General features: G+C 41.9%; 1 protein-coding gene across 3 annotated transcripts in view; it reads left to right on the top strand.

Moving 5' to 3' along the window:
• The window catches only part of hspg2 (heparan sulfate proteoglycan 2), a 131708-nt gene that overhangs the window by 62815 nt on the left and 43036 nt on the right, over nt 1–25857 (top strand). For 2 of the 3 annotated variants that reach the window (XM_034695489.1, XM_034695488.1), the window contains exons 10-33: nt 1320–1451; nt 1863–2007; nt 2574–2731; nt 2897–3037; nt 3148–3311; nt 3395–3574; nt 3698–3894; nt 5104–5251; nt 5704–5831; nt 6891–6977; nt 7592–7653; nt 7929–7993; nt 9432–9572; nt 9769–9942; nt 10217–10396; nt 10484–10602; nt 10727–10838; nt 12797–12910; nt 13132–13259; nt 13470–13556; nt 19271–19341; nt 19494–19558; nt 19680–19820; nt 21126–21317. In XM_034695489.1, the coding sequence (XP_034551380.1) occupies nt 1320–1451; nt 1863–2007; nt 2574–2731; nt 2897–3037; nt 3148–3311; nt 3395–3574; nt 3698–3894; nt 5104–5251; nt 5704–5831; nt 6891–6977; nt 7592–7653; nt 7929–7993; nt 9432–9572; nt 9769–9942; nt 10217–10396; nt 10484–10602; nt 10727–10838; nt 12797–12910; nt 13132–13259; nt 13470–13556; nt 19271–19341; nt 19494–19558; nt 19680–19820; nt 21126–21317 (3131 nt within the window). Of the gene's footprint in view, nt 1–1319; nt 1452–1862; nt 2008–2573; nt 2732–2896; nt 3038–3147; nt 3312–3394; nt 3575–3697; nt 3895–5103; nt 5252–5703; nt 5832–6890; nt 6978–7591; nt 7654–7928; nt 7994–9431; nt 9573–9768; nt 9943–10216; nt 10397–10483; nt 10603–10726; nt 10839–12796; nt 12911–13131; nt 13260–13469; nt 13557–19270; nt 19342–19493; nt 19559–19679; nt 19821–21125; nt 21318–24698; nt 24783–25857 lie in introns of all 3 variants that reach the window. The other variant, XM_034695487.1, reaches the window with a different exon arrangement.

Raw genomic sequence — 25857 nt, 5'->3', positions numbered from 1 at the left:
CCACAAGGACAAATTGGTATTAAAACTCTAAAGCTCCTAAAGGGAGTTTTTAAAGGGTCAACAAACAGACTGAAATTAACATTGATCCCTCTTTATGAACTACAAGAGCAAACAAGACCATCAGCGACTGAATGTATCATTCTATGTAGTTATTTTTATTGGCTTGGACCATTGGTTCAGGGTTGGTGTCAGATGCAATGGTTTAAAACACTGAAAAAAAGGCTTTTTTTTTTACGTTTCCACTGCAAATATTCACATTTAATGATTTGTTTGACCATTTAAAGAATGTAGCATGAAGTTTTTGTGAAAAACACTACATACCTATGTACCAAAACAGAAAAGAAGTTAGATTTAGCTCTTTGTCCACAGGGGGCACCAAAAACAGCATTAACTTTAAAGTTTCTTACTGGAGCTTTAAGCAGACTTGTCAAACAAGACTTGAAATGCTACTTTTTTTAAATTCATAAGTCACCAATAACAATCCATCTGTCTGTAAATATAAAGTTGAGGAAACAGTTAGCTTAGCTTAGCATGAACACCGGAAGCCAATCATTTATTAAACATACTACTACAGGGTCATTAATTACAAGTTGCAATATCTGTCTATTCAATTATAAGTTACAACAAACACAGGTGGATTAGCCTGGCTTAAAGACAGTGAGCAAAAACACTTTTTAAAAAGAGGCCTACATATTTTCCTTAAAATTTAAGTTACAACCAATACACAAAAGCAAACAATTTATTAAACTTATTATGACTAATTTGTGTGCAGAAGTCGCCCACATAGAAGTCCCAATTACTGTCTAATTTGAGGTCACTAATGGAACGATTTTAGCTTAGCTTAGCACAATGACATGAAGCAACTTGTTAAATATGCTAAGATAGGCCCAGTGGTGTGTTAAGACGTCCTCAATCACCACCTGTTAACTTTTGAGTTTTCATTATTACACAATTAAACAAACCTAGCATAAAGACTTGAAGCCAAACATTGTTCAAACAAGCTCAAAACTAGAAGACAGCTAGATTACATTAGCATACAATGGACTGCAAATAATATGTAATCTAAGTCCTACAAAAGTGGAAGCAAACAGTCTGCCCAAACAAGCTATAGCAGGCTAACTGGCAACAATAAGAATTTGCTTGCTAGCTTTCGCCTGCTTCCTGTTATTTATGCTAACTAAGCTAGTCCTCTTCAGGTACTAGCTTTACATTTATCTCACAGGTATAAGAGTGTTATCACTTTTCTTATCCAACCCTCAGCCTTGAAGTGACACTGTTGTTTTTAAATATTGATGTGAATCTCCATTTTCTCCCAACAGCCACGAAGGGTCCTGGCGACAGGTGTGCTCCTGAGCAGTTTGAATGCCTGAGCGATCGCACCTGCATCCCTGCCAGTTACCAGTGTGATGATGAGCCCGACTGCCCTGACCGCTCCGATGAGTACGGCTGCAGTAAGTCTCACACAAACAGCTGTCTACAGCTCTCTGTTGTACATTCCTCCTCCCTCTCTCTTGCAGATCTCACTCTGTTCTTTCATACTTCTTCACACCCTCTCTGCCTCTTTGACTCTCCTCTATGGTCACCCTCTGAGTTCCTTTGTACCCTGTGACTAATTTTCTGTGAACCAGCCTCTTTTCACACATGTTCTGGCGGAGACACAGAACTTTTTGTCAACCATCCATTCCTTAGCACTGAAAGGGAATTGTCCGTCCGTTGCAGAGAATTACTGTACGTTTCCGCTGACTGTCAGGCATTTATTAGGTTCACCGAATCGCCGAATTCCAGTCACATGCCAACCTTTTATGTACATGTGCATTTATTATGTGGTTAAAAACACCTCTCACCTTCTTGACACTCTGCAGCCCCTCCCTCGGTGACAAGCCCACCAGAAGAGTCCGTTCAGGCAGCGCGGGGGGCGACAGTGACATTCACATGTCAGGCTGTGGGAGTTCCAACACCCATCATCACCTGGAGACTCAACTGGGGACACATTCCTGTTAGCAACAGGTCAGTCTGATTGGATACTCTCTTGTTTGAATGGTTACATTTTGGGGATGCCTCCTGTTATAAAGAATACGTTGCACCCTTGTGCCAAGCTATTTAAAACAAACATCTGCATCTAATGGAAGTAATCTTGCCTAAGTGATCTGTGGCAAACCATAAACTATAAAAAAAAGTCAATGAATTCTTGCTCACAACACTTCTTTCACCTGGCACATGATAAGTGCTTTCTGAGACATATGCATATAGTCCTCTTATGTCAGTGTTTCTCTGCTGACTCATTGTATCTCGACCTGTGATTCTAATTAACTCAGATTCTTGTGGTTTGCTATAAATCCCAAAAGTTGCTGTTTCATAAATTTCACTCTGGGCGTTGTCTGCTGTGTGTGTGGTTAGGCAACTGCAAGCTGAATTTTATGGATATCTGTGTTAAAATATTTCAGCAGACTTTAACAGTGTGAGTCGACAGCAGAAGTGTTTCTGTTATGGTCCAGGCCATATTTAAAATAGACTCTGAACAGAGTTTATTTCCATAAATGTAATGATTTGTGCTTTATTTCTTTTTTTCCCAGGATATCAATGAGCAGCGAGGATGGCCGTGGCGTCCTGACTATTCGTGATGTAAAGGAGGCGGATCAGGGGGCGTACACCTGTGAGGCCATTAATGCTAAAGGCCTGGTGTTTGGTATCCCAGATGGAGTCCTGACGCTGGCATCAACTCCAAATCCAGGTAACGACATCTCACAATGACTAAATCAAAATGTGTTGCTTTGACGATATTTCTTGCACAACTTTCATGACTAGAAAGCTTGTGAAACTGAAACTAAGCTGAATTGAGCTCCATATCAGATATATAATGACACCTTTGTCCTTTGTGTTTTTCTGTTCTCTAAAGGCAACTGTCCTAACGGTCACTTCAGTGTGGAGGGTCGCTGTGTGCCCTGCTTCTGTGCTGGCATCTCAAAGAACTGCAAAGGCACCGGACGCTACCGCAACCAGATCAGCCTGCGTTTCACCGACGAGGAAGATTTCAAAGGCAATGAAGCGCTTTTTGATTCAATCACAAAGATAATAGAGAACACAGACACCAATAGAAAAGTCTGTCGCCTAATCTTGCAAACATAAATCTGTTATTTTCACTTCCAGGAGTGAATGTCAGCTACCCATCCAGGCCAGGAACTCCTCCTCTGTCCTCCACCCAGCTCCTCATCAACCCTGAGATGGAGGAGTTCCAGCTGGTGGATCTGTCCCGCCGCTTCCTCAACCTTGACTCCTTCTGGATCTTACCTCGCCAGTTCCTGGGCAACAAGGTAAAGGGAGAAATGATTGTAAACTTTATTTAACATGACTAATTATCACACATTAGACTGAAAATCATTTTTTATAATTCAAGATCGACTCCTATGGAGGAACCCTGAAGTTCAAAATTCGGTACACATTGGCCCGCGGTCTGACTGAGGTTGTGGAGAAGCCGGATGTAATGATAGTTGGAAATGGACGCAGGCTTGTGTACCGCAGAGGAAGCACCACCCCGGCTCGAGTGGTCAACCAGAAGGAGATCAAATTCACTGAAGTGAGTCATTGTTTAGAAAAAGGTCTTATAATACAGAATCAGAGAAGGGGAATAAAAACTGCACATTCAAAACTATCACAAGTAACGACACACGAGTAAACCTCCTCTCTTTTATTGTTTTAGGATAAATGGCAGCACTCTAACGGACGCCCTGTGAGCCGCGACGATCTCCTGATGACGCTGGCCAACCTGGACAGCATCAACATCCGCACCATCTACGACAACCACATGGTCAGTGTGGCGCTCAGTGACATCATCATGTCCACCACTTCTGTGGAGTTCAGCACCATGGGGCATGCCAAGGATGTTGAAGAGTGCAGGTGAGGACAAAATCTATGCAAATGCAGCTATTATGAGTAAATGTTTATAAATGCAGTGACAACGTCTTCAAATTAGCTCAGTCAGGCAACTCAAACTGCACTGATTTACACGGATCAATCTCACAGTCACATGACAAATATGTCTTCACAATTTTGGGGCTTATTGAGCTGCAAGATTACTGCTCTCAACCTGCCTTTCATGAGTGCTGAGGAAACTCCCTCCCTCCCCACCTCCCCTAGGATCCACCTGCAGGCCCCAACCAGGTTTTAAGATACTATCTCATCACTCCTCAATTTTTTAATTTTATAAAAATAAAACTGTGAGGAGTGATGAGGTCAGAGGTCAGATGCCAAACACAAACAACTTTCTGTTGCTTGAATAAATATTATTTCAAACCAATAAAGCATTAGGTGTCTTTTTTGTATTTTATTATAATTTTGTTTTTATTGGTGTTCACAGGATTATACAATAATGGTATATGATATATATATAAGCACCTTTTATATAGTGGCATCAACAATGCACATATGATTGGATCTAAACAAAAATGTACACAAATCCTGTTAACCTAAGACAATGTTAAACAAATACAAGTAGAGATATTAGAAAAAATAATAGCTGCATTAACATATTTGCTGATGTCGAACAGACAACATTACAAATAACAATGACCACATTTGTGACTCGGGCTTTAACATAAAACCCATAAAATTGCATTTTTTCTAATTTGAGATAAAATAGTACATCACAAATCCAGTGTGAATGGGTGTAAGAGATTTCCACCTCATCAGGATCAGTCTCCTAGAAAGCGTGAGGTGTCTTATTTTATGGGTTATTCCATGTCCTAATTTATCACAGCCAATGAGGTTTGTTTATACGATCATCCTCTCTCTCCTCTCCCTCCTTTTTTATTTGGAAGTATCTCTTCTATAAATTCAGTAAATAAGGGGAAAATTCCCTAGAGAACTGAATGTATATTTGCTGTGATTAGCTGGGTGTTTAATTTGTTTATTCCTTTCTTTATATTTATTTTGGAAAAGCAAACCTGTCACATTCAGCATTTAATGTAGGACTGTCCACACAACATTGTGCACATTTGTTCTCATTTAAAAAGAAAGCACTGGTGTTAATTTAAAACATCAATTTGACGTGTCATTGTCTCGTTATTGAAACAGCCGATTGAGATTATTCTCCTTCTTCCTCCCCAGATGTCCTCCTGGATACTCAGGCCTGTCCTGTGAGCGGTGTACCCCCGGTTTTGAACGCGTCCCCGGAGGCGCCTATCTCGGCACCTGCGCTGGTTGTAACTGCAACGGACACGCCAGCGCCTGTGATCCCATCAGCGGTCACTGTCTGGTAAAAGCCACGTCCATTCTGTCTGCCACATAGCAAACAATCACTTTCTTATTCAGTTCAGCTTCACAGATGTTTGTGTGTGTGGAGGAAATACTCTTATTGGCTGTCCTGCCAAGAGTTAGTTCAGAAATCAAAACCACTCATGAGTATAAACTCTGACTCTGAAGTCTCAGCCAACAAGGGATTTGATTAACATGGAATAAAGAGGAAGAAACAGTTACTCTTTAATAAAACAATTCTCTCTGTTTTTGTATTCAAACACATTTCATCCGTGTGTCCTGTATAATGAAACCTAAGCTAATTAACTTCATAATGACAGAGCCGACAGGATGTGCTGTCTTAAAACCAACCAGGAAATTAAACGTATCTCTAAATGTCAGTGTTAATTTAAACTTTTTTTGAGTGTCATCCATCAAAGTAAGAGAATAACCAGTGTGTTATTGCTCCTGCAGAGCTGCCAGCACAACACAGAAGGATCTCAGTGCGATAAATGTCGCCCAGGATACTTTGGTGACCCCACCCGAGGTCGCTCCGATGACTGCAAGCCATGCCCCTGCCCGTACTACGAGACCTCACGGCGGTAAGGTCACAGCCCCACTCAGACCACACACACACACACATGTTCATAGATCTGTGACACAAATAGAGGAAGAAGTAAATCACATCTACATACCACACACAAAGCATCTTAAAGAACAGGATCAAGTGTGTACTCGTTGGGTTTTGATTACAAAATGCAGAGCTTATTCAGATCAGTGTGGTGCTCATTAACCTCTTAGCTGTAGTTTTACATTATTAGTTTATTTGACAGGGGCTAAGCACAACACAACTGCTGATCCATAGTTAGCTAAAGGAGCTATTTACATCGGTGGTCCCTGAGCAGGAAGATCTAAGAACACACGAAACAAACAATCTAAAGAGACAATATTCAAAGAACTTAAAACAACAGTATGTCACATTAACATACACTACCAGTCAAAAGTTTGGAAACACCTTCTCATTCAAGGGTTTGTATTTATTTTAGTTATTTGAAACACTGTAGATTAATACTGAAGACATCAAAACTATGAAAACATATATGGAATTATTTAATTATCAAAAAAGTGTTAAACAAAGCAGAATATGTTTTATATTTTAGATTCTGTAAAGTAGCCCCCTTTTTCCTTCATGGCAGCTTTGCACACTCTTGGTATTCTCTCAGTCTGCTTCATGAAGTGGTCTCCTGGACTGGTTTCTAATTAACATGAGCCTTGTCAAGAGTTCATTTGTAGAATGACTTGCCTTCTTAATGTGTTTGAGACCATCAGTTGTGTCGTTCAGAGGTAGGGTTTGTACACAACAGATAGCTCTATTTGACTAATGTTGTAATTCATATTATGGTAAAACCAGATTATTTCATAGTTTTGATGTCTTCAGTATTAATCTACAATGATGAAATAATTAAAATAAATAAAAAACATTGAATGAGAAGGTGTGTCCAAACTTTTGACTGGTGGTGTATATCTATAAGACTCTTGTATACAAAGGTTAAATCAGTGATCACATGACTGGTTTGCCTTAAGCCATGATTCCAGTTTTGTTAAACACTGAAGCATGTTGTTGTAGGTTTTAATGTTTGGCTTGTTTTGGGCTTTGTTAGGTTTTCTGACACCTGCTTCGTGGATGTGGACCAACAGCCCACATGTGATGCCTGCAGGCCCGGCTATGCAGGAAGACGCTGTGAAAAGTAAGGGATCTGATGTCATTAAATGTGCTTTTTTTAAGATGATTTAGGGCTTTTAAATGCCTTTTATTGATTGGATAGGACAGTGGAAAGACTAAGAAAATGGGCGAGACTAAGGAAAAGGCTTCGGGTCAGATTCCAACCCAGTAAACTCATCTCAGGGACTAGAGCCTCTAACCACTGAGCTGCACAGGTGCTCCTTAACCCATAAAGACCTAGATCCATCTTTTGGGCGCCAGACTCTCCTGAATTTATTTGAATATCCTGAATGAGACAAATGTGGTATCAATGAAAAGCTGAAAATGTCTGCTGTAACTGAGCTTTTGAAGCTTGTTGATAGGATTAGCAGTTCAAAAGTAATTAAACATTTAAGAACAAGTAGCCACAGGCAGCTGTCTAGGTCTTTGAGGGCTAACCATGCAATGTAGTTAAATCTTTTTTACAAGGGGATGAAGGCTGATAGTAACAAGCTGTCCAGTACATTCATTATATCTACCCGTCCAGTTGCCTTCATTATATCTACCTGTTCAGTTGCCTTACGGATCAAGCTTTGGGAAGCTGAGCATCTGTTATAAATCTATGTGGAAAACAGAACCTCATTATTTGTTGTATTTCAGGTGTGCTCCTGGATACCAGGGTAACCCTCTTCTACCCAATGGAAAATGTGTTCCTAACACAGGTGAGAAACATTTTTAACATTTTGATTTCCCAGCATGAAACCAGCAGGAGCTGCACCTGTTTTTTTCCGCTTGTTGTTCTCTTTTTTTCATTCTGCAGTGTGACCTCAAGAGGTTTTAACCCCTTGTAATTATTACCCGGGGCTTTTCTTTGCCCCTCTGTTGATACAATAGCCTGTAGTATGCCGTCATGGCTCAGGTATGCAGGAAGGTTGGAACACTCCCAGGTGAACTTTCTTCCTAAGTATGTCATCTTCTTTCCATTCCTCTTTCCTAGGAGGCAACCCCAAGTGTGATAACAGAGGAAGCATCAGCTCCAACAGCAGGCCCTGCAGCTGCAAGGTACATGTTCAGAGAGACAAACATCAGTGAAATACGTGGATTGTTCTGCTCATAATAACAGTAATGCACTTTCCTGGCAGCAACTTTTATACAAGAGCTCAAAGAGCTTAACAGGAAAGACGTGTGCACATAAAAAACAGACAGACTGAGCATTAAAACAAGGATAGATGGCTGTAAAAACTCAATAAAAAGTAATACCCAATGGAAAATAATAATAAAACATTGGTAAAGGATAAATAGGATGTTTATAGATGTTAAATTCTGTTTATATCAGTGTTTATAGATGGTGATCGGAAAGAAATTTGACAGTTACAGGGTGGATAACCTTTATCAGGTGCTGCAGTGACCAAGGCAAGGCAACTTTATTTGTATAGCGCATTTCATACACGAGGGCAACTCAATGTGCTTTACATGAAAACATTAAAAGCATTGGAAATATTCAGACAAGCACAAAAGAGCACAATTAAAATGACAAATGTAATAAAACAGAAAAGAAAAGGAAAATTAGAATATATCAAAAATTATATGAAAATTTGTATTTAAAGCGAGTTAAAATCCTGCTGAGACATCAGTCCTTTAATCCTTGATATATTCTTAAGGTGATAGTAGGCTGACTTTGTAATTGTCTTAATGTGGCTGCTGAAATTAAGGTCTGAGTCTATGACTACACCAAGGTGTCTGGCTTGGTTTGAACATTTCACCAGAGTGACACGACTACATGGACTTACTCAAGCAGCAGCTGAAATGTTCTCTTTAATGTGATCAATAACAGACAGGCAGGTGGGCTGACTTTAAGGAGGCTCTGCTATGGAGGTGATTCCAACTGTTGAGTCTGGATGACTTTTTATTAAGCTGATAAATTCCCAAGTTCATTTTCTGAAGTAGTCAGCTAATCTTTTAAGTTGATTTAAGTTTAATTTTTAAAGTCTTAAGCTGATTTTTTTCTTAAGCTGGAAAATGAAACCCCATGAAAAACACAAGCTTCAAGTATTTACATAAAATGTATTATATAAGAGAAATAAGGCTCCTCTAGTCATAATAATGAAGTTAAAATGAAAGAGTACATCGAGCAGTTGAGGTGCACGCCCTTATTTAGAGGCTACAGTTCACATCTCAGGGGTCACTGATTTGACTCCTGGTCGTGACCCTTTGCTGCATGTCGGGATGACGTGCAGCAAAGGGTCACGCCCGGTCTCTACTCCAGGTATAGAACAGAATACATAGAATGGGAGGAGTGCAGAGCCTTCATAGAGTAAAGTTTCCAAAAAAGATTAATAAGAAAAGTCACAGCTAACTTAAATTTTATTTCAGCCACTTTATTGTCAGGAAAAGGAAAGTCTTGTTTCAATCTGCTGTCCAGTGATGGTTTGTGAGTTGTCTTACTGTTACCTGCACATTAAGATTGATGACTCATGTTTGTGCGTCTGTATCTCTGCAGAACAACGTGGCGGGCACTCAGTGCGACGAGTGTAAGACCGGCTTCTTCCACCTCTCAGAGTCCAACCCTGACGGCTGTCTGCGCTGTTTCTGCATGGGCGTCACCAAAGACTGCGCCAGCTCCACTTGGAATAGAGACCAGGTTGGTTGCTACAAATAGCAAAAAGGAGTGGGTGGATCATTTCTGTATCAAGGTTTGACTCAGTGTTTGCACAGCCATGCTGTATCAGCAAATCCTTTTCAGGTGTTAAATATCCAGGTGCAATGTGCAAACACTGATTGAGCGCATGGAAATCTCGGCTCACGTCTCATTCAGAGAAACTGTTTGTGCCTCTCAGGTGCAAGGGGGGGTGAACGCGCAGCTCTTCTCCCTGGCCAACAGCGCCAGCACCATCACTATCAACGAAGGAATCTCCCAGAGGGGCTCCTCTGAACTGTTCTTCCGCTCCTTCTCCTCTTACCAAAATGATGTCTTCTTCTGGGTGCTGCCTGAGAGCTTCAGAGGAGATAAGGTGAGAGGAAACAACAAAGTAGAGAGCCGTGAAGAGTTAGTCGAGCTACATTTCTCTACCCTTTCTGTCCCACTCAGTCATGCCTCAACATGTTGTCCAAGTGAAAAGGCTGCACTCATCCACTCAGTGAGCCTCCTTTGAACCTCTAGCTTGGATTCACAGTCAAGCCCAACATGGGTGTCTTGTGACTCCCCCCCCACCCACAGTATCATAAGGGTGAAATGCCTTTCCACTATTTGAATAAGGAGATCTGCTTTCCCCTTCTTTGTACCAGGTGACGGCTTATGGCGGAGAGCTTCGCTACACTGTGCGTTTTGAACCGCAACAGCGCTCACGGGTGATCGACGGACAGCCGGATGTGGTTCTGCAGGGCAATGGCATCTTCCTGGAACACTTCTCTAACAAAAAGCCCCTCCCACGAGCCCCACACACTGTCACCGTCACATTCAGAGAGGTGAGTTCATCTCATTTCTCTTGAAAATCTGAATCCTTACAAACTGAAAGTTGACTAACTCTTCTCTCTTCTGTTTTCCTTCCTCAGTCTGGATGGCGACGCGCTGATGGGCAGCCGTGCACTCGTGAGCACCTCCTGATGGCTCTGGCTGACGTCACCCTATTCATGATCAGGGCCAGCTACGCAGACAACATGGCAGAGACCAGGTACGATTGGAGATTCCTTTGCAACAAATCAGCTCATTCATATGCCTCAGAATGAAACTGTTGCAACGCACTTGATGGCAAATGTATCATATAAAATGACTGTGTGTCTTCTTGTGTTGCATAGTATCTCAGACATCAAGATGGACGTGGCTGTTCCTCGCTCCACGGGTAAAGAACAAGCTCTGGAGGTGGAGGAGTGCGCCTGCCCTCAGGGATACAGAGGACCTTCCTGTCAGGTATTCATGCAGTGTAGAAAAGAAGGTTTATTTTAGCCTCAATATCAGAAGAAACTCAATATATCCCAACAACAAACACCAAATCAAAGACTCTGACAAAAACAGAAAACTATCCAGTATCCTACCTGCTTACCTACTGGCTTGTGCACTCAATGTGCATTAGCAGAAAGTAAAAAAAAAAACTTGTATGAGTTCACCAGAATGGCAGAAAAGAAGTTTGATACAGTCTACTTTCCAGTACTTTAATGCAGACTCGTTTGGCACCACCAGTGAGACGGTGCACGAGCATGTACCTGAGGGAGCGGCTTTTGCATTTCTTTTAATTGGACACTTTGAAAAAAATCGAGTTTATTCTTGTTGATTACTCAACAGTAAGAGAGCTTTGATACAGAAAATCCTGGCCTTAGGTCCACATCTTACGCGTGCTGGAGCTTTCATCCAAATGTCATTGAGTTCATTGGCAGATGCAGTCTGCCCAGATAGGTCTAAGAAAGTCCAAGTGCCCTCAAAGACTGTGAGGTTTCTCGAGAGCTGGAGATGTCTTTGTCTGACTGCTCTTTACAAGGTGAAGATGGAGCTTCCATTCTTTAGAGTAGATCATTTAGCTCTGTTTCCATCTAATGAGTCCAGGTCTTCTGGTTCCTGGAAATACTCCTTGAGGGATCAAAAGGTTCTTCCAGCACTCAGTTGTCTGAGTTTCCACTAAGGTTTAAAAACACATGAAAATCGGGCACATTAGTCTTCTGATATTAGATAAAGTCCTCTAAATGTTACAGACACAATTGTAGGCCCAACCCCAAAAATCCATGTGCTTTCAGAAGGTTCTGCCCCCAAATAGGGAAACAAAGTCAGGGTGAAATAAAGTCTCCAGCACTGGGTTGAAGCAGCTATGCTTAAGTTTAAACGTTGCCTAGTTTAAATGTAATTTATAATTGAGGACAGAGTTTACACTCTACTAATGTTTTAGGGTTTGCTCCAGCTAAGATAATCCAAATGTAAGCTCAGGTTAAATCTTGAATTTTAAACCTAGCTCTGGGTAGGTGTAAGGTCCTCTTTAATGTACCGCCTATCATGCTGCATTGTTTAGAAAGATGGGATCACTTGGAGGCTGTTTTGTATCTGCGACATGTTCATGATAGATTACCTTTGAAAATGCATGATGACTTTGATCTGATCTCCTGCTGTCGTCTCTCATGAGCGCAGATAATTTATCCGCACAATAATAGTGTACCTATGAATTAACAAATGTTGTAGTTGGCGATTTCACCACTCTGTATCACTGTTCTTATTCTCCAATGTAGACTTCTTATCCCTTTATCATAATGCTTTTTCATATTTGACATACCTCAACGTTGCTGTTAGACAATTAACAGGAGTTATTTTCAGTGTAGAGGTAATCAGGCATGAGAGTCAGCATTTAAACAAGCACCCACTGAGAAAAGAGCTTTGTGCTGATTGGTCAAATGGAGTGAAAACATCACGTGTGCAACAATATTTTGGTTAGTTTGGACAGTACGCTCTACTAGCTAAGATGAACCTTATGTCCACATGGTGCAACCAACAATGACACAACTTAAACTTCACACTAAATAGTGTCAACCTATAGTATAGTGTGGACTTTGCATCATAACTTTTTTCTGGGGGGCATTTTTGCCTTTATAGAATAGGACTGAAGAGAGACAGGAAATGTGGAGAGTAGAGAGAGGTAGAAGACATGCAACATGCAACACGTCTTTATTTAGTTCCTGGTTCCAGGAGTGGAAATGCAGCTTTACTGAGTTAACTTTGAAGAATAAGTCAGACCATTAAAGATAGGCCTACGCTTGTTAACAACAGTGCAGTTAGGTCTCTAACCTTTTCCATTACTGTCAGTCTGTCTCCCTCCTTCCATGGAACACAGCTGTACTCCTCTTTGTCATCACTTGTTTCTTACCCGAGGTGTTTTCCTGTCGTTGCAGGAGTGTGATGAAGGTTACACTCGGAGCACCTCTGGCCTCTACCTGGGCACTTGTGAGAAGTGTGACTGCAACGGTCACGCCAGCGGCTGTGACTCAGAGACTGGAAAGTGTCTGGTAGGTTACATGCTGCTCTTCCTCTCTCTCTCATTTTTTTTTGTACCAACATTAAACCTGCTTTGATCCCTGCAGTGGAATGTACTAATGGTTTCTTGGCAAATCCCAACATGTGGAAACACACTCGCAAGTACTGTATATTCAACAGATCTCACCTCTTCTTTTTTCTGTGTGTGTGTGTGTGTGTGTGTGTGTGTGTGTGTGTGTGTTCTGACCAAAAGCAATGTCTTCATAACACCGTTGGGGCAAAGTGTGAGCGCTGTCAGCCTGGTTATTATGGAAACCCTGTAAAAGATGGTGCTCAGGCCTGCCAGCCCTGCCCCTGCCCTGGAACCTCTTCCAGCAACCAGTGAGTTCATGTCTTTAAGTCTTTTGATTGTGCTTCAGTTTAATACAGATTACTGTTAATGCTAGATTAAGCAAAGTAAACAGTGAGCAGGGCGAATTTCTTTTCTCAACTGCCCAGTAATAGCCAGGGATCAACCTGAGTATAACAAACATCATCATTAGTGCCAAAACAAGCATTAACGAGCTGTGGGTGTCCCTCTTTTTGGCACAGATTCTCCCCAACCTGTTACCTGGAGGCCGACGGTCAGCCGACCTGTGACAGCTGCCCTCCTGGATACACCGGCCGGCGCTGTGAAAGGTAAGCCCTCATCACTTTTGTTCCTCTTTTCTTTTTCCACTCTTTCCTCCTCTCAGTGCCGTCTGGACAGTGCTCAGTGTTTTTGGGTTTGCAGGGCGGGCCGGCACTAAGGCTAGCACGGGGCTGGCTGCAGCACCAAGTGGTTTTCTTTTACAAATAAAAGGGATATAAGCATGTCTGTGGTTGGCATCTGTCTTGTATTGTTTTCTCCTGCAGTTGTACGTTGTGTCGGTCGACGGATGGGAGATGCAACTCGGTGCCACCCATTCTGATGCACTCGTGTAGTTTTACTGTGTTCTGTTGGAGGATGTTGGATGATTTGCAACATGAAGGGTCATTTCTCCTGTGGTACAACAATGTGTGTTCGTGAATGGATAAAGGGGCTTGGGTGGTGCTGAGATTTGTATCACTCAGGTTTTATTGTGTGTGGTAAAGCTACTTGCTGAAAGAGAAAACGTTTGTGTCTTGAGGAAACCTTTATTTGCTGTGACATCTTACTTTGCTTTCTTCTGTCCTTCACCTTCAGAAGCTTTCTTTAGAGATTCCCTCCTGCTTCAGCTTTGCGCTTCGCTCGTAGCCAAACATTTGAGGGTGTTGGTTTATGCAATCTGTCTGTGTAAGGACCAAATGTTACTTCTGGGTCTCTGCAACATAAATGTAGAAGCAGCATTTATGAGGATTACTGTCTGGCTGATCAATCTTTGCTGCTCAGAGAGCAAAGATGACGAGGTGACTTTGGTGTAAGGCGCAACATATTAGTCATTTTGGTATTTGAACGTCCCTGCCTGCATCACACCTGATTCTGCTGTTTTGACCTTAAGAGAAGAGAAGCCGTCTGCAGACAGTTGCGGGGACCCTTTCCCGGAGAAGCAGATAGATGGCCTCCTTCCGGTGGGATGTGGAGCTGAAGCTGTGTTCAATTTCAGCTGGGAGAAAGTGTTTGGCAGTGGAGATATTGATGGCAGCACTGACAACCAGGCGCCCACCACCATAGGGACAGTCGTTATCCCTACCAGGTCTTTACTGTCCACTACTGCAGTGGGAGTGGACATTGTCTCAGTCACCCCGAACAAATCAGTACACAGACTCCCACCACGTTTCACACCCAGCCCAGAGAGCAGACACTCCAGCTTCCAGCAGCTGCTCCGGATCCACCTGAACACCTTCAACCAGCGCCTGAGCATGCTCGAAAAGAACACCCTTGATATGAAGGAGAGTATTCACGGTATGCAGGACCAGCAGGGTCATCTCAGCGCCCAGTTGAAGGAGCTCATAGCTCTCCAGACAGTTGTGGAGAAGTCCAAGAAGGTTGTCGAGCTGGAGAAGAGCTACACTGACATGGAGACCCGTCTGAGCCGACTGGAGGGGAGACTAGAGATCCTCATTGACGGTTTTACCGCTCTTGCTCAGGAGATGAACAAGATGAAGCGCTCTAGACACAGCTCTCGTTCACTCCAAGAGAAGAGGGCTCTTCCTTCATTCCCCACAGTCCTTGAAATTCCAATTTACCCCACACCTCAGTATCTTAAACCCACCCAAACACCATACATTAGTAAAGCCACAGTACCCAAAAGCATACCTACCCCAAGCCTCCCTGCAATCAAAGTCACCTCTGCTACTCAGAGGAGTAGAAAACTCAAATCGACCATTACTACACCAACAAAAACCAAGTCCTCCAAAAATCAACCCCCAATAAGGTCTACAACTAAGACAAAGACCACACTGAGTAAACCAAAGACTTCTTCAAAGCCCATTTCTAAATCTACAGTGAAGCCTGAGACAAAGAGACCAAGTGGAAGAAGGTCCACTTCGGTGGTTAAACCTGTTTCACAGCCAAGCAAACCAAAACAAAAGCAAGTGAAAGAGGAAGCAGTCACTAAATTCCAACTGGAGCCACCATCTCACAAAAAGACTGTGCCTGCAAAGCCTGACCACGCCAATAAAAAGGATTCCTCATCCTCAATAAAAAGCAATGGACGTAACAAGGCCTTCAGATCAGACGCACCAGATCCAAAGAAAGTTCCAGAGGGAAGAAAAGCCTCAGAAAGCAATCCGAAGAAGTCGGCAAAGCCACAACAACATGAAAAACAGAACTCGCATAAGTTGGTCTCTCACAAAGAGAAGAATGCTGCAAAGGTCACAGTCTCAACCACAAGGCCTACCAAGACTATGACAGCAAAGAAGAAGACCTTCACGACGGTAAAAAAGAAATCCACCACTCATAAAACCAAGGCTACAACTGTGAAAAAGAAGCCTAGCACAACAGTGAAAAGGAAAACAACCACTGCAAAAAAAGGAACAAAAAAGCCGCCACAGAAGAAGAAAAACCCTCACTCTGGTGTTTTGGACTTACTGCGGCTCTTAAATGGACATCAGGGTTCTTCAAACAAGAAAAATAGTCAAGATGGTTCTCTTCATGTTGTTTTGGGAAGGCTGGCCATTCCTATCAAAATCATCCCAGATGACTAGGGAGTAATATACTGTTTCTTATTATTTTATTCATTAACATTATTTGTATCGTATATCTAGCATCTTATTTTGTTATTTATGTCCGTCGCTGCAATCATATCAAAGGTACTTCATGAAGGGACCAGTTTTATGACGTTATTTTGGAGGGACTATAAAACGTTCTATGCCATCCTGAATTGTATCGGATGAGGTTTGTTGTTTTTTTATATTAAGAACTATTGCACATAATCCTGCTATGAAGAGATTGCTTGGCATTAGTACCTCTGATGTATTTACAATTGTCCATTTTTTTATGTGCAGACTACCTCAAGCTTTAAAAGTACCGCCCCAAACCCTTTGTTTAACCCCCCCTTATCCTCTTAGGTATGTCTTTTTTTAGAATCAATCTTTGTTGAATGTTTTAAATGAAAATGTCCTTGACTTGCTCAACATTTGGTGATACATTTTTTGATTGTCGTTTAAAGACCAGTTACAATCATAGCCTGTATAAAAGGCATGGGCACAGCCACCATGTTGGTACCCACTGGTTTCTGAACTCTCTTTTTGATGCCTAAAGTCTTGCATCTTTGTAGCCACTATGTTGGTGTCCCTGAACCAGAACTATGTTTCTATCCTGGTGTCTACGTTGCCACTTTTAATTCTAGCTAGCCGTGCCTTAAAGAACCCCATGCTTTATAGTCTTTATTAACACCAATGGTACTATAAGTTACAATATGAACATAAAACTGTTATAAACAAGACTTGAAACTAATGATTTAGACTAGGGATGTGTGTGTTTAGTCAACGAAAGCCACTTTCTCTACTACCTGGATGTAAATAAGTACAGATGACAGATGGTATCTCGTAGTGCAGCACAGTTCGGCAGTGATTTGAGCCAAATGGAGATAAAGATAGCATTGTTTGTAGGTTGTCTGGTTAAATTAGCAGATATGACAACTCAACCTGATTAATGTGCACCCAGCAGAGGCATGTGGACATTAACCTGCAAGGAGGACCGAAGGCTGGTGGTGCTAACCCTGCCACACTAAGCAGACCAATTTTATACCATTTACCGGCACTCCCTTTGATCCTGTGTTTAGCTGTGTTAAATAAATTGTGCTTCATTTTGACTTGTAATGACTGTTTTCTTACCTTTAAACATCAGTACTTGAATTTCCACGAACAAATAGGAAATAAGTTGCTTCAGAGCATTGCTTATTTATCTGGTTTCATAAAATCGGACTTCCTCCTGCAACCAGTTAAGTTGACCCCTGCTGGTCATTGAAACAATTTACTCCACTTTTGAAACCAAGAGGCTACGCCCATTTCTTCTATACAGTCTATGGTTTAAATGTTTGGTTTTAAGAGCAGAGAACAAGTAAACCGCAGAAAAATCTGAAGACAAAGCTTGTACGCTTGTTGGACAATATAAAGTGATTTAGGGAGCACATATCATGCTTACTTTGTTTTGGCAGTATTGTTCTGTTGATGCACCACTTTTGTTTCAACGCATGCCAAGATATATGAAATAGGCATTCGTGGTCCCCAGAGGATGAATTCCCAACATTTCACAACCACCATTAGCTAGTACAAGTATTCATCAAATGCTAAAGTTATTACTCAAATACTCTACAGGTTTCCTTTGTGTTCAGCACTTATTTGTAAATGTTAGTTTGCAAACATGCCAAACTATAAGGGAATATGGTAGAAATGACTCAAGGCAAACATCGGCATGTTGGCAGTTTAATTGTTTGCATGCTAGCATCAAGCTCAAAGACAGCTTTAGACTTGTTCAGAAAGGTTGAACCTTTTTGGAGCAAAAATGTGACCGCTGGTGTCTGCAAACCAAAGGTCATGGGTTAACCAAGTATAAGGGAATTTTCCAAGGTCGGTTTAATGAAAGGCCATCTTTCTTTTCCAGTTATTTGGTACCACAAGTTTTAATTTATTTTATTTGTAGCTTTAGATATTTAGGACTGATGGTGGCAGCAGACAAATGTTCTGAGTAGCTTGAAAGCAGCTGGGTCTATCCTCTGGGGACCAGGATTAGTAATTGAGTGTTTCATTGCAGCCTGGCCAGTTGTCCAACATACATTCCTTTTTCTCAATGACATCTAATATTTCAACTTGCGGGTCCAAGATTTGATCTGTTGCTGAACGCAATCATATCGTCAGCATATAAAGAAATGTTAGCAATACATAGGTCCTGTTTTCAGATCTTATCCTATACATAAGTGTAAACTGTTTATATCGTATTGTAAAAATGGTTATGTAATGTGTCACCACAGTGTTTGTCATGTCATGTTTATAAAGAGCTGTATATCCTCCATATAGCCTTCAGTTATAAACATTTATAACATTTTAATAGCACCATATCTGTTTTGATATATTTTGTCCATGTAAGGAGATTATTGTTTTTTAATCCATTCAACAACATTGACTGGAATGACTGAATTTACACATCTTAGAATTATCTGTATGTATTGGGAGTTAGTTTGAAAAGCGTTTTTTTGAAGCATGGAAGTCCTCATGTTGGTGGTTGACCTGGAGATCTGCCAGAGGACAGGTGAGGTAAGACTGACAGCAGCTGTCATCAGGGAAACCTTCACTGATCTGTGGTTGGATTAGCCTTCGCTCTGGTGGCAGTGGCATTGTTTGCTTGGGGTTTAAGGCATTTCTGTGTCACAGTGTCGGGTATAACTTTCCTCTTTAGCAGCATCTCCTTCTGCGGCTCAATACATCAATGTTTACCTCTACCTTTCTATTCTGAATTTGTAAACCTTTTTTCTTGCAACCTTGCTGTTCCTGTGCGAAGGTGTTCCTCATGTCCAGCTTCACCATCCTCCTGTGAGAGATGGAATCAACATCTTTGACATGTTGAGTGTTTTAGTCGTGTCTGTGCTTCGTCCGTCTTGTTTCCAAGCAAAGTTTCTTGATCCTGGGAGACTTGTTTGCGTATATTGCAAAAGCTGGGTGACTTTAAGTGTTAGATCATCTAAGTACTCGTCTTATGTTTAGGCTTTGAATGTGTGTTTTGCAGGATGGAGTAATATAATAGTTTGTTCGTCTTGTCTGAATGACTCAGTCTTTTGTTCATGGTTGATGGCTGCCTTGGGTCAAGAAGACTCCCCTAAGGACATGATTCATCAAATGTATCACTTCTTGCAGACCTCCCAGCTTCCTGTCCTCATTGTGCTTTGGGTTATAACTTGTATCCTCCTTGTTTGGAAATATTTGCTTCAGCACATTGTCTTCTTTTATTTCAGATGCGCTGCAGGATATACTGGCAACCCCCTGCTTGGACAGAGATGCACCGTTGGCGGCAATGAAGTCAACGGTAGATAAAGCATTTTTATTGAAAGACATGGGGCTTGTTTTTCATCTTAACAAACGCTGCTAAGATTCCCCTCATACCCTTGAATTGAAGATTAAAAAGTGTCATTAGGCAGAGATGGTACTTATAACTTTCTGCTCTGTTGCCTCTTTCAGGTAACTGTTATAACTGTGACCAAAGAGGAAGTGATGGCTGCAGTGGAACTGTGTGCCGCTGCAAGGTGATCAAACCCCACTCACACTTTCCTCCACACACTCTGAGATTGTTTTTAGCGTTCTCTCTCTCTCTTCTAGAATCAAACTTGTTGCCTCATATCTCATTTCCTTGATTCCGTGTTGCAGATGAACGTTGAAGGCCCAACTTGCTCCAACTGTAAGTCCGGGACTTTCCACCTCGGCCAGGAAAACAAAGATGGCTGCCTGTCCTGTTTCTGTATGGGCGTCACTCAGCAGTGCTCCAGCTCTACCTACTACAGAGACCTGGTAAGATCCTCAAATGGTACATGAGCAAGAGTGCAATGGTTCATGGTCCAAGAAGAGGTCCTTTAAACTACTGAACAACAGAGCCATTGCATTTGATGAAGCAGCTTTGCAGCAGAAGTAGAAGAGGGAGTTCAACATACACCGTAGGTGTGCTTAAAAGTCCTAACTGGCCCTCATCGCAGAAGCCATGAATGGTTCCAATTTAGTGAAATCATTCCCATCAGTAGGTTTGGCTGATATAAAGTGTAAGAATACATTTTTGACTTTCTTCCTCTCAGAAATATCTTCAGGGGCAATTGGAAGGCTATAAGGTCACATATGAACTCAGTGCAGAGCTAGACTGTACATCACCTTTCTAAAAGTCAAAGCTTGTTATTCTTGATTATTACTTCTCCCAACGGGTCAGGTTAAGTTGAATGACAGAGAATTTTTTTTACTGGGGATGGATTTCTCCGTGTTTCCTGATTTTTCGTCTAGAAAAGTTTGAACACAAGACTAAAAATTATCCCTGAGGAAATAAGTTGGTCTTTTTAAAGGATTTTGGTGAACTGTGGTGGCTTTTCCCTTTCATTCGCCATACCATGAACATATTCAAAATGATGGAATATATGTGTCTAGACATCAATATGTGTACTTATACCTTTCAACACAGACGTGTTAAAGACATTTCATGTTTTGATATGTATCATTCAATAAGGTGGCTAAAAGCTATGACGTCACCAAGGTCGCTTTTGTTATTTTTCCTAATTCAAATTGGCAATATATAGCCTTATAATCAGGATATTGTGAGTTTTTTCTCTACACAATGATCTGAGTAGTAATTATGATCTAAAACAAAAAACAAAGAGGACACAGAGTGAAAAAATCACATCAGAAAATGATGCAGAAAAAACAGAAATTCATGCAGAAATAAAGTTTTTATGCTCAAATTGTACAGCAGTATAACCACGGTGACCTCTACATCTCATATGTTCCCAATGCTGGCTGGCTTTGGTTCCTCTAACTACATAAAACCAACTATTTATTGACATTTCCAAAAAGAGGGAGCTCGGGGTGCTATTAAAATGTTGAAACGAGCTGCGCCCTGTTTTTTGATTTGTTTATTTTGTCCTTTGCAAATCACATCCCTCTTTTTGCAGATTCAGTCAGCTGCCATCTTAAGTTTTGTAAACAGATATTGCTTCTTTCTCTACAAGCACCAAGCAGTCAGCAAAGTCTGCCCTGGATTATCAACCATTCTTAAATCTCTTGTTTCTTTGTTTTATATTGTAAAGCTTATCTATACTTCCATATTCTCTCTTTCAGGTGTCCTCAGTCTTTTCTCCAGGCAACTTCCAGGGATTCGCTCTGGTGAACCGTCAACGCACCAATCGCATCGCCACTGGTTTCACCGTGGAGGTTTCCACTGAGGGAACTCAGCTGTCCTACAGCAACTTCGACTACCTGGGACAGGAGCCTCACTACTGGCAGCTTCCAGGCGTCTATCAGGGAGACAAGGTCAGTATCAAAGAGCACATCTGGTAGATAAACCAGGGGAAGTGTCCAAACCAAGATCCAGAGCCCCTTAATGATGAATACTCAGGAGCTGAGCAGCATCATCAGAAACTTGTAGACCACCACTCTTCTTCTATTGCTGCTCTTGTCTGCTGCTTTGACTTCTTCTACCCTCAGCTGATCTTTCCCTCCAAGCAAACTTCAAGCAGATCGCCTTTAAGCCTTTGTGTTTCTATTGCTGCCAGTTATTGTGTTTACTGTGTAAAATAATGTGCACAGATTGAACGGCCTCTGTGTTGACACGGCTAACAAAGTGCCTCATGTCTTTAACTTTGACTTTATAGAAAGATCCTTTCAGTTCTCGCATAAAAAGAGCAGAACAGGTACAGTAGTGTCAGTCAGTGGTTTTCTATGTTGTGGTTGTTATGAGTACAGTGTTGTCTGGCATGTTTAAATAATGATGTGGCATTGTGCTGCACACTAAAAGCCACACATTTGACTTTGTGATGTGTTATATTTTAATTAATATCAGGCTCACGTCATGTTTTATGTTTAAGTTCCAACCAGGCTTGATTTATGAATGGAGAGCATGGTGTTTTGCAGCAGTGTCTGCAGCTCGCTGCTGATGTTGGACACTAATTGTCTTGTGGATCTGACCTCTCACACAGAAGTGCATATTGCTAAAAGAAATCTCCTTCTGCTTCACATCACACGAGCCATGTAAAATGGATTGATCATTAATGGTCCATTAAAGAACTTCACACAGTTTAAACTTTGCTCCAATAACACTGCCATAACACTCCCAAATACCATCAGCTCAGTGATAAGGAAAGTGATCAAAGAGAGCTAACTTTATCCACATCAATAGAGTGACCCGAACTCGCCAGCGGAGCAGCAAAGGAAGGATGCTTCTATTTGGAACCTCATGGCCTCTGAGCGTAAAGACCCCCACAGAGCCAAAAGAGCTAGTCAGGTATTTGGTATGAGCTGCAGCAGCAGCATAGATAACTGTAGTGAAGGTAACACTCACACGTCTAATCAGAATGATAAATGCACCATGGTTGTGTTGTTACGCACTAACACAGTGAGAGTGTGAGGACATCTATGGAATAAATCCACCCGGTTCATAGATGCAGCAGCATGCAGGTTCACCTTGGTTTGATGAAGTGTCGCCGATCAGGAGCTTTTGTCTCAGACTGTGAGAGTTTGCATGCTTTTGGATCACACATCAAAGTTTGTATAGAAGGTCCTCCAGTGTGGGTTTAATCAGTGTGATCCATCCATAGACCGAGCAGAGGGGTTAGAGGGCACATGCAGGAATGTATTGTGTAACATCAACAGAACACCTTTTCAGTCCAACAGCAGACACCCTGAACTCGTGATTAACTCAACATTAACTCAAATGAACCTCTGTTATCAGACAGAGACTGAAGAATTTTAGACATAGATTGTAGGTGAATGATTAGTCACTCACTTTATAATCTTGGACTCACTCTAAAGGCACCAAATTATTACACACTGTCCTATTATGTTAACTTCTTACTCAGTCCAGGAGCAAGTGCAGCTTACTTCACCAATGGCAAATGTAACTTAGTGCTTAGCTCAATACCATAGGTCTGTTTCTTTGGAGGATTGTTCCTCAACCAATCAAATTTGAGAGTCAATTAACACATAATTAAGTTAATCTGACATCTAAGCACAGTTTTGTTCATAAATGTACAAGTGAAACAATTCTGACCTCGACCAAAACTCCTCCTGCTGCAAGAAAAAATCTATAACATTATTTTTGATTATTATAAAAAGCCACTGGGAAGTTGAATATCTTAGGCACAGAAGCAGAGCTGTGCCCTCTTGCATCTGTTGTGCAGTTTAGCAACTTGCAACTCATGCCAGTTAATTTCAAATTGCATTGCAGCATCCATTCGGAGTGTGATGCATTATTGTAGATTTTTTTTTGAGTGCAAGTCTGGAGAAAAATTACAACTTGTGCTTTAATTCATAAAATTATCACATGAGACTGTAAAAGTGACCCATGCTGCAGCCGCCCTCCGCCGCCCTTCTGTGGTCTATGGATTCCACCATGTTCAACAGAGCCTTGCTGTGCCACACCACCAAGTGTGAAACTAAAAAAGCATGACTCAGCATGTTCACCTTCTCGTAAACGGACTAAACTCTAAACCCCGACTCGACCACTTTCACTCTTCTCATGGTTACGTATCTTCTGTGTCTCCGGTGCTCCCGCCTCTTCAGGGTGCTGTCGGAAAGCTGGATGATGAGGTCTGGGCTCTCCTCTCTAACTTCACCAATGGACCCGCTGGCTTCCCTCCCTTCTTTCCTTCCACCTCCAAAACTACCTCTTTCTCCTCTTCATCTTCTTCTCGGGTCCCATCTACCTCCTCAACCTCTTCGTCCTCTCGATGGTCTTTGCGTAACCTGAGCCCCCCTCCCCGTCCGTCTCGTATGACCTCCTTAGTTAGACCAACCAGACCTCAGTCCTATTCCCCAGGCCACGCCCCTCATCTGCAGGTACGCTCTGTCGGAGACTGAAACAGGCTTTATGACTCTTTATGTATCCTTCTTTTATGAGTGACTTCTTGTATTTCTCTTCGGGGTTCCTGCTTTTGATGGACAGAGCAAGAACACATTGAGCAAGACTTCTTCTTCTTCTTCTGGGGATGGCAGCAAGGTAGACGGTGGCATGACTCAGTGGATGACTTCATGTCTCGCCTTTTGGCACACACTAACAGGAAACTGATCTTTGAGAGTGAAGCTTTAAAAGTTAATGTGCAACCTGCAGTGCTTTGTTAATCCATGTCAGTTAATGTTTAATGAAACTACAGCACCTCACAGATTTAACACACAGGAAACTCAATGTATGTATTTAAGCTGTAGCAGCCAGAGAGTGGGTAATGTGCACGGTTTGAAGTCTAACTGGGTGGTATTTTTATTGTTAAGGAAACAGCTCCCACTCAGCGCTGTCACTGTAATTGTCCACTTGACAGAAACATTGGTTCTACTGTACTCTGTCATTATACTGTTGTCTGGTTACAAGCAGCCTCTCTCCGAGGCGCGTCTTAAGCTGTCATTTTCACATTATTGACAGTGGGAGTTGTTGTTTTAGTTGTTAAACAAGGAACAATGCAACCCTCCTGCAGTTATCAAGCTGTCAGCGGAGCCTTTAATAGCCTCCGTGCTGTGAAACATGTGCTGAAGAGTTTAGCCGTGTGTCAAACATTTATCCCGACACTCGCTCAGGGCTTTGTTTTTCAGCATGCTCGCCCGCTTGTGCTTTTTCTCTGCCTGCTTATGTTTTTGTCTCGCTGCTCTTTTCTCTTCATCTGTGGCTTATTTTCTTATGCCTCCTCTTCCTCCTCTGCCTCTCAGTACGCTCTGGTCTACAAAGGTTTCAGCTTGCACCAGGATGATCTGCTCTACTGGCAGCTCCCAGCGCTATTCACAGGGGATAAGGTAAAAAAAATGTAGGGGTCACGTCCCTTCCTGACCCCAGTCACTGAGGACACAGCACCTATACTATCCCACAGCCCTCCCACTTGTGGTTATCCCTCATCCTCATCCTCCCTTCTGTCCTGCCCCTCATAAGTCCACACTCCCTTTGACCCTTCACTTTGTCCCATCCCTCCCTCCAAGTACTCCTTTAACTCACAGTTCACTCATTGTGTGTGGTCAGAAAGGTTTGTGCCATGTTACCATGTATGTTTTTCTGTTCAGAAATCTAAACAAACAACACAGTTGAAGTAGTAAACACACATTTCTTGCTACTCATGGTTTCAGAGGAGAGCTAAAACAAGTTCAGGATGTTACAGTAAAGTGTTTTGTAATTCTAAAAGAGTACTCCACTCATTTAGGAATCAAAATGAAATTTTTAAGATCTTTATTTGTCACCTGATAATGAAGGTGGGGAGTGAAATGCAAATACATTGAAGGTGACATATCATGCTTTTTTCATCAATATATATTGGTCTAAGTGGTCCCCAAAACATGTCTTTAAAGTTTATGCTCAAAAAAACACTTTGAAATCAGATTTTGGCATGCCTGAAAAGTCCTCTTCTTCATTCCTCATCAGAACACTCTGTTTTCTCTCTGACCACGCCCCCTCCGGAAGTGGATGTGCCTCGGCTCTCCAGCACGTTGATCTAATGTTTACATGTTGGCTGAATATACACGGCTGCTCAGAGATCGCGTTACTTCAACCCTCTGAATCTGATCCAGAATCTGATCCTGACGGAGAGGCACCTGCAGCAGGACCTTTCTGAAGGATTAGTCATAGATTTAGTGTTTCTTGTTGTTTTATTTATCAGTATGTAGACGTGTGTCTTGGGACACAGCTACGATCATGTAGCTATGTGGCTATGCTAATTAGCGCTAGCACTTATCCATGACAAATAAAAATCATCCACTAGATCTTCAAATCTGCAGACGTGGGGAGTAAAACCGACCTCTGCCAGAAAGGCAGCGGGACCTTTTATGAAGGATTGGTCACAGATTCTGTGTTTCTTGTTGTTTTATTTGTCAGTATGTAGAC

Source organism: Notolabrus celidotus, chromosome 11, assembly GCF_009762535.1.
Source record: "Notolabrus celidotus isolate fNotCel1 chromosome 11, fNotCel1.pri, whole genome shotgun sequence".
NCBI lineage: Eukaryota > Metazoa > Chordata > Actinopteri > Labriformes > Labridae > Notolabrus > Notolabrus celidotus.
Note: the sequence above shows the minus strand (reverse complement) of the source record. Positions and strands in the feature narration are given on the sequence as shown.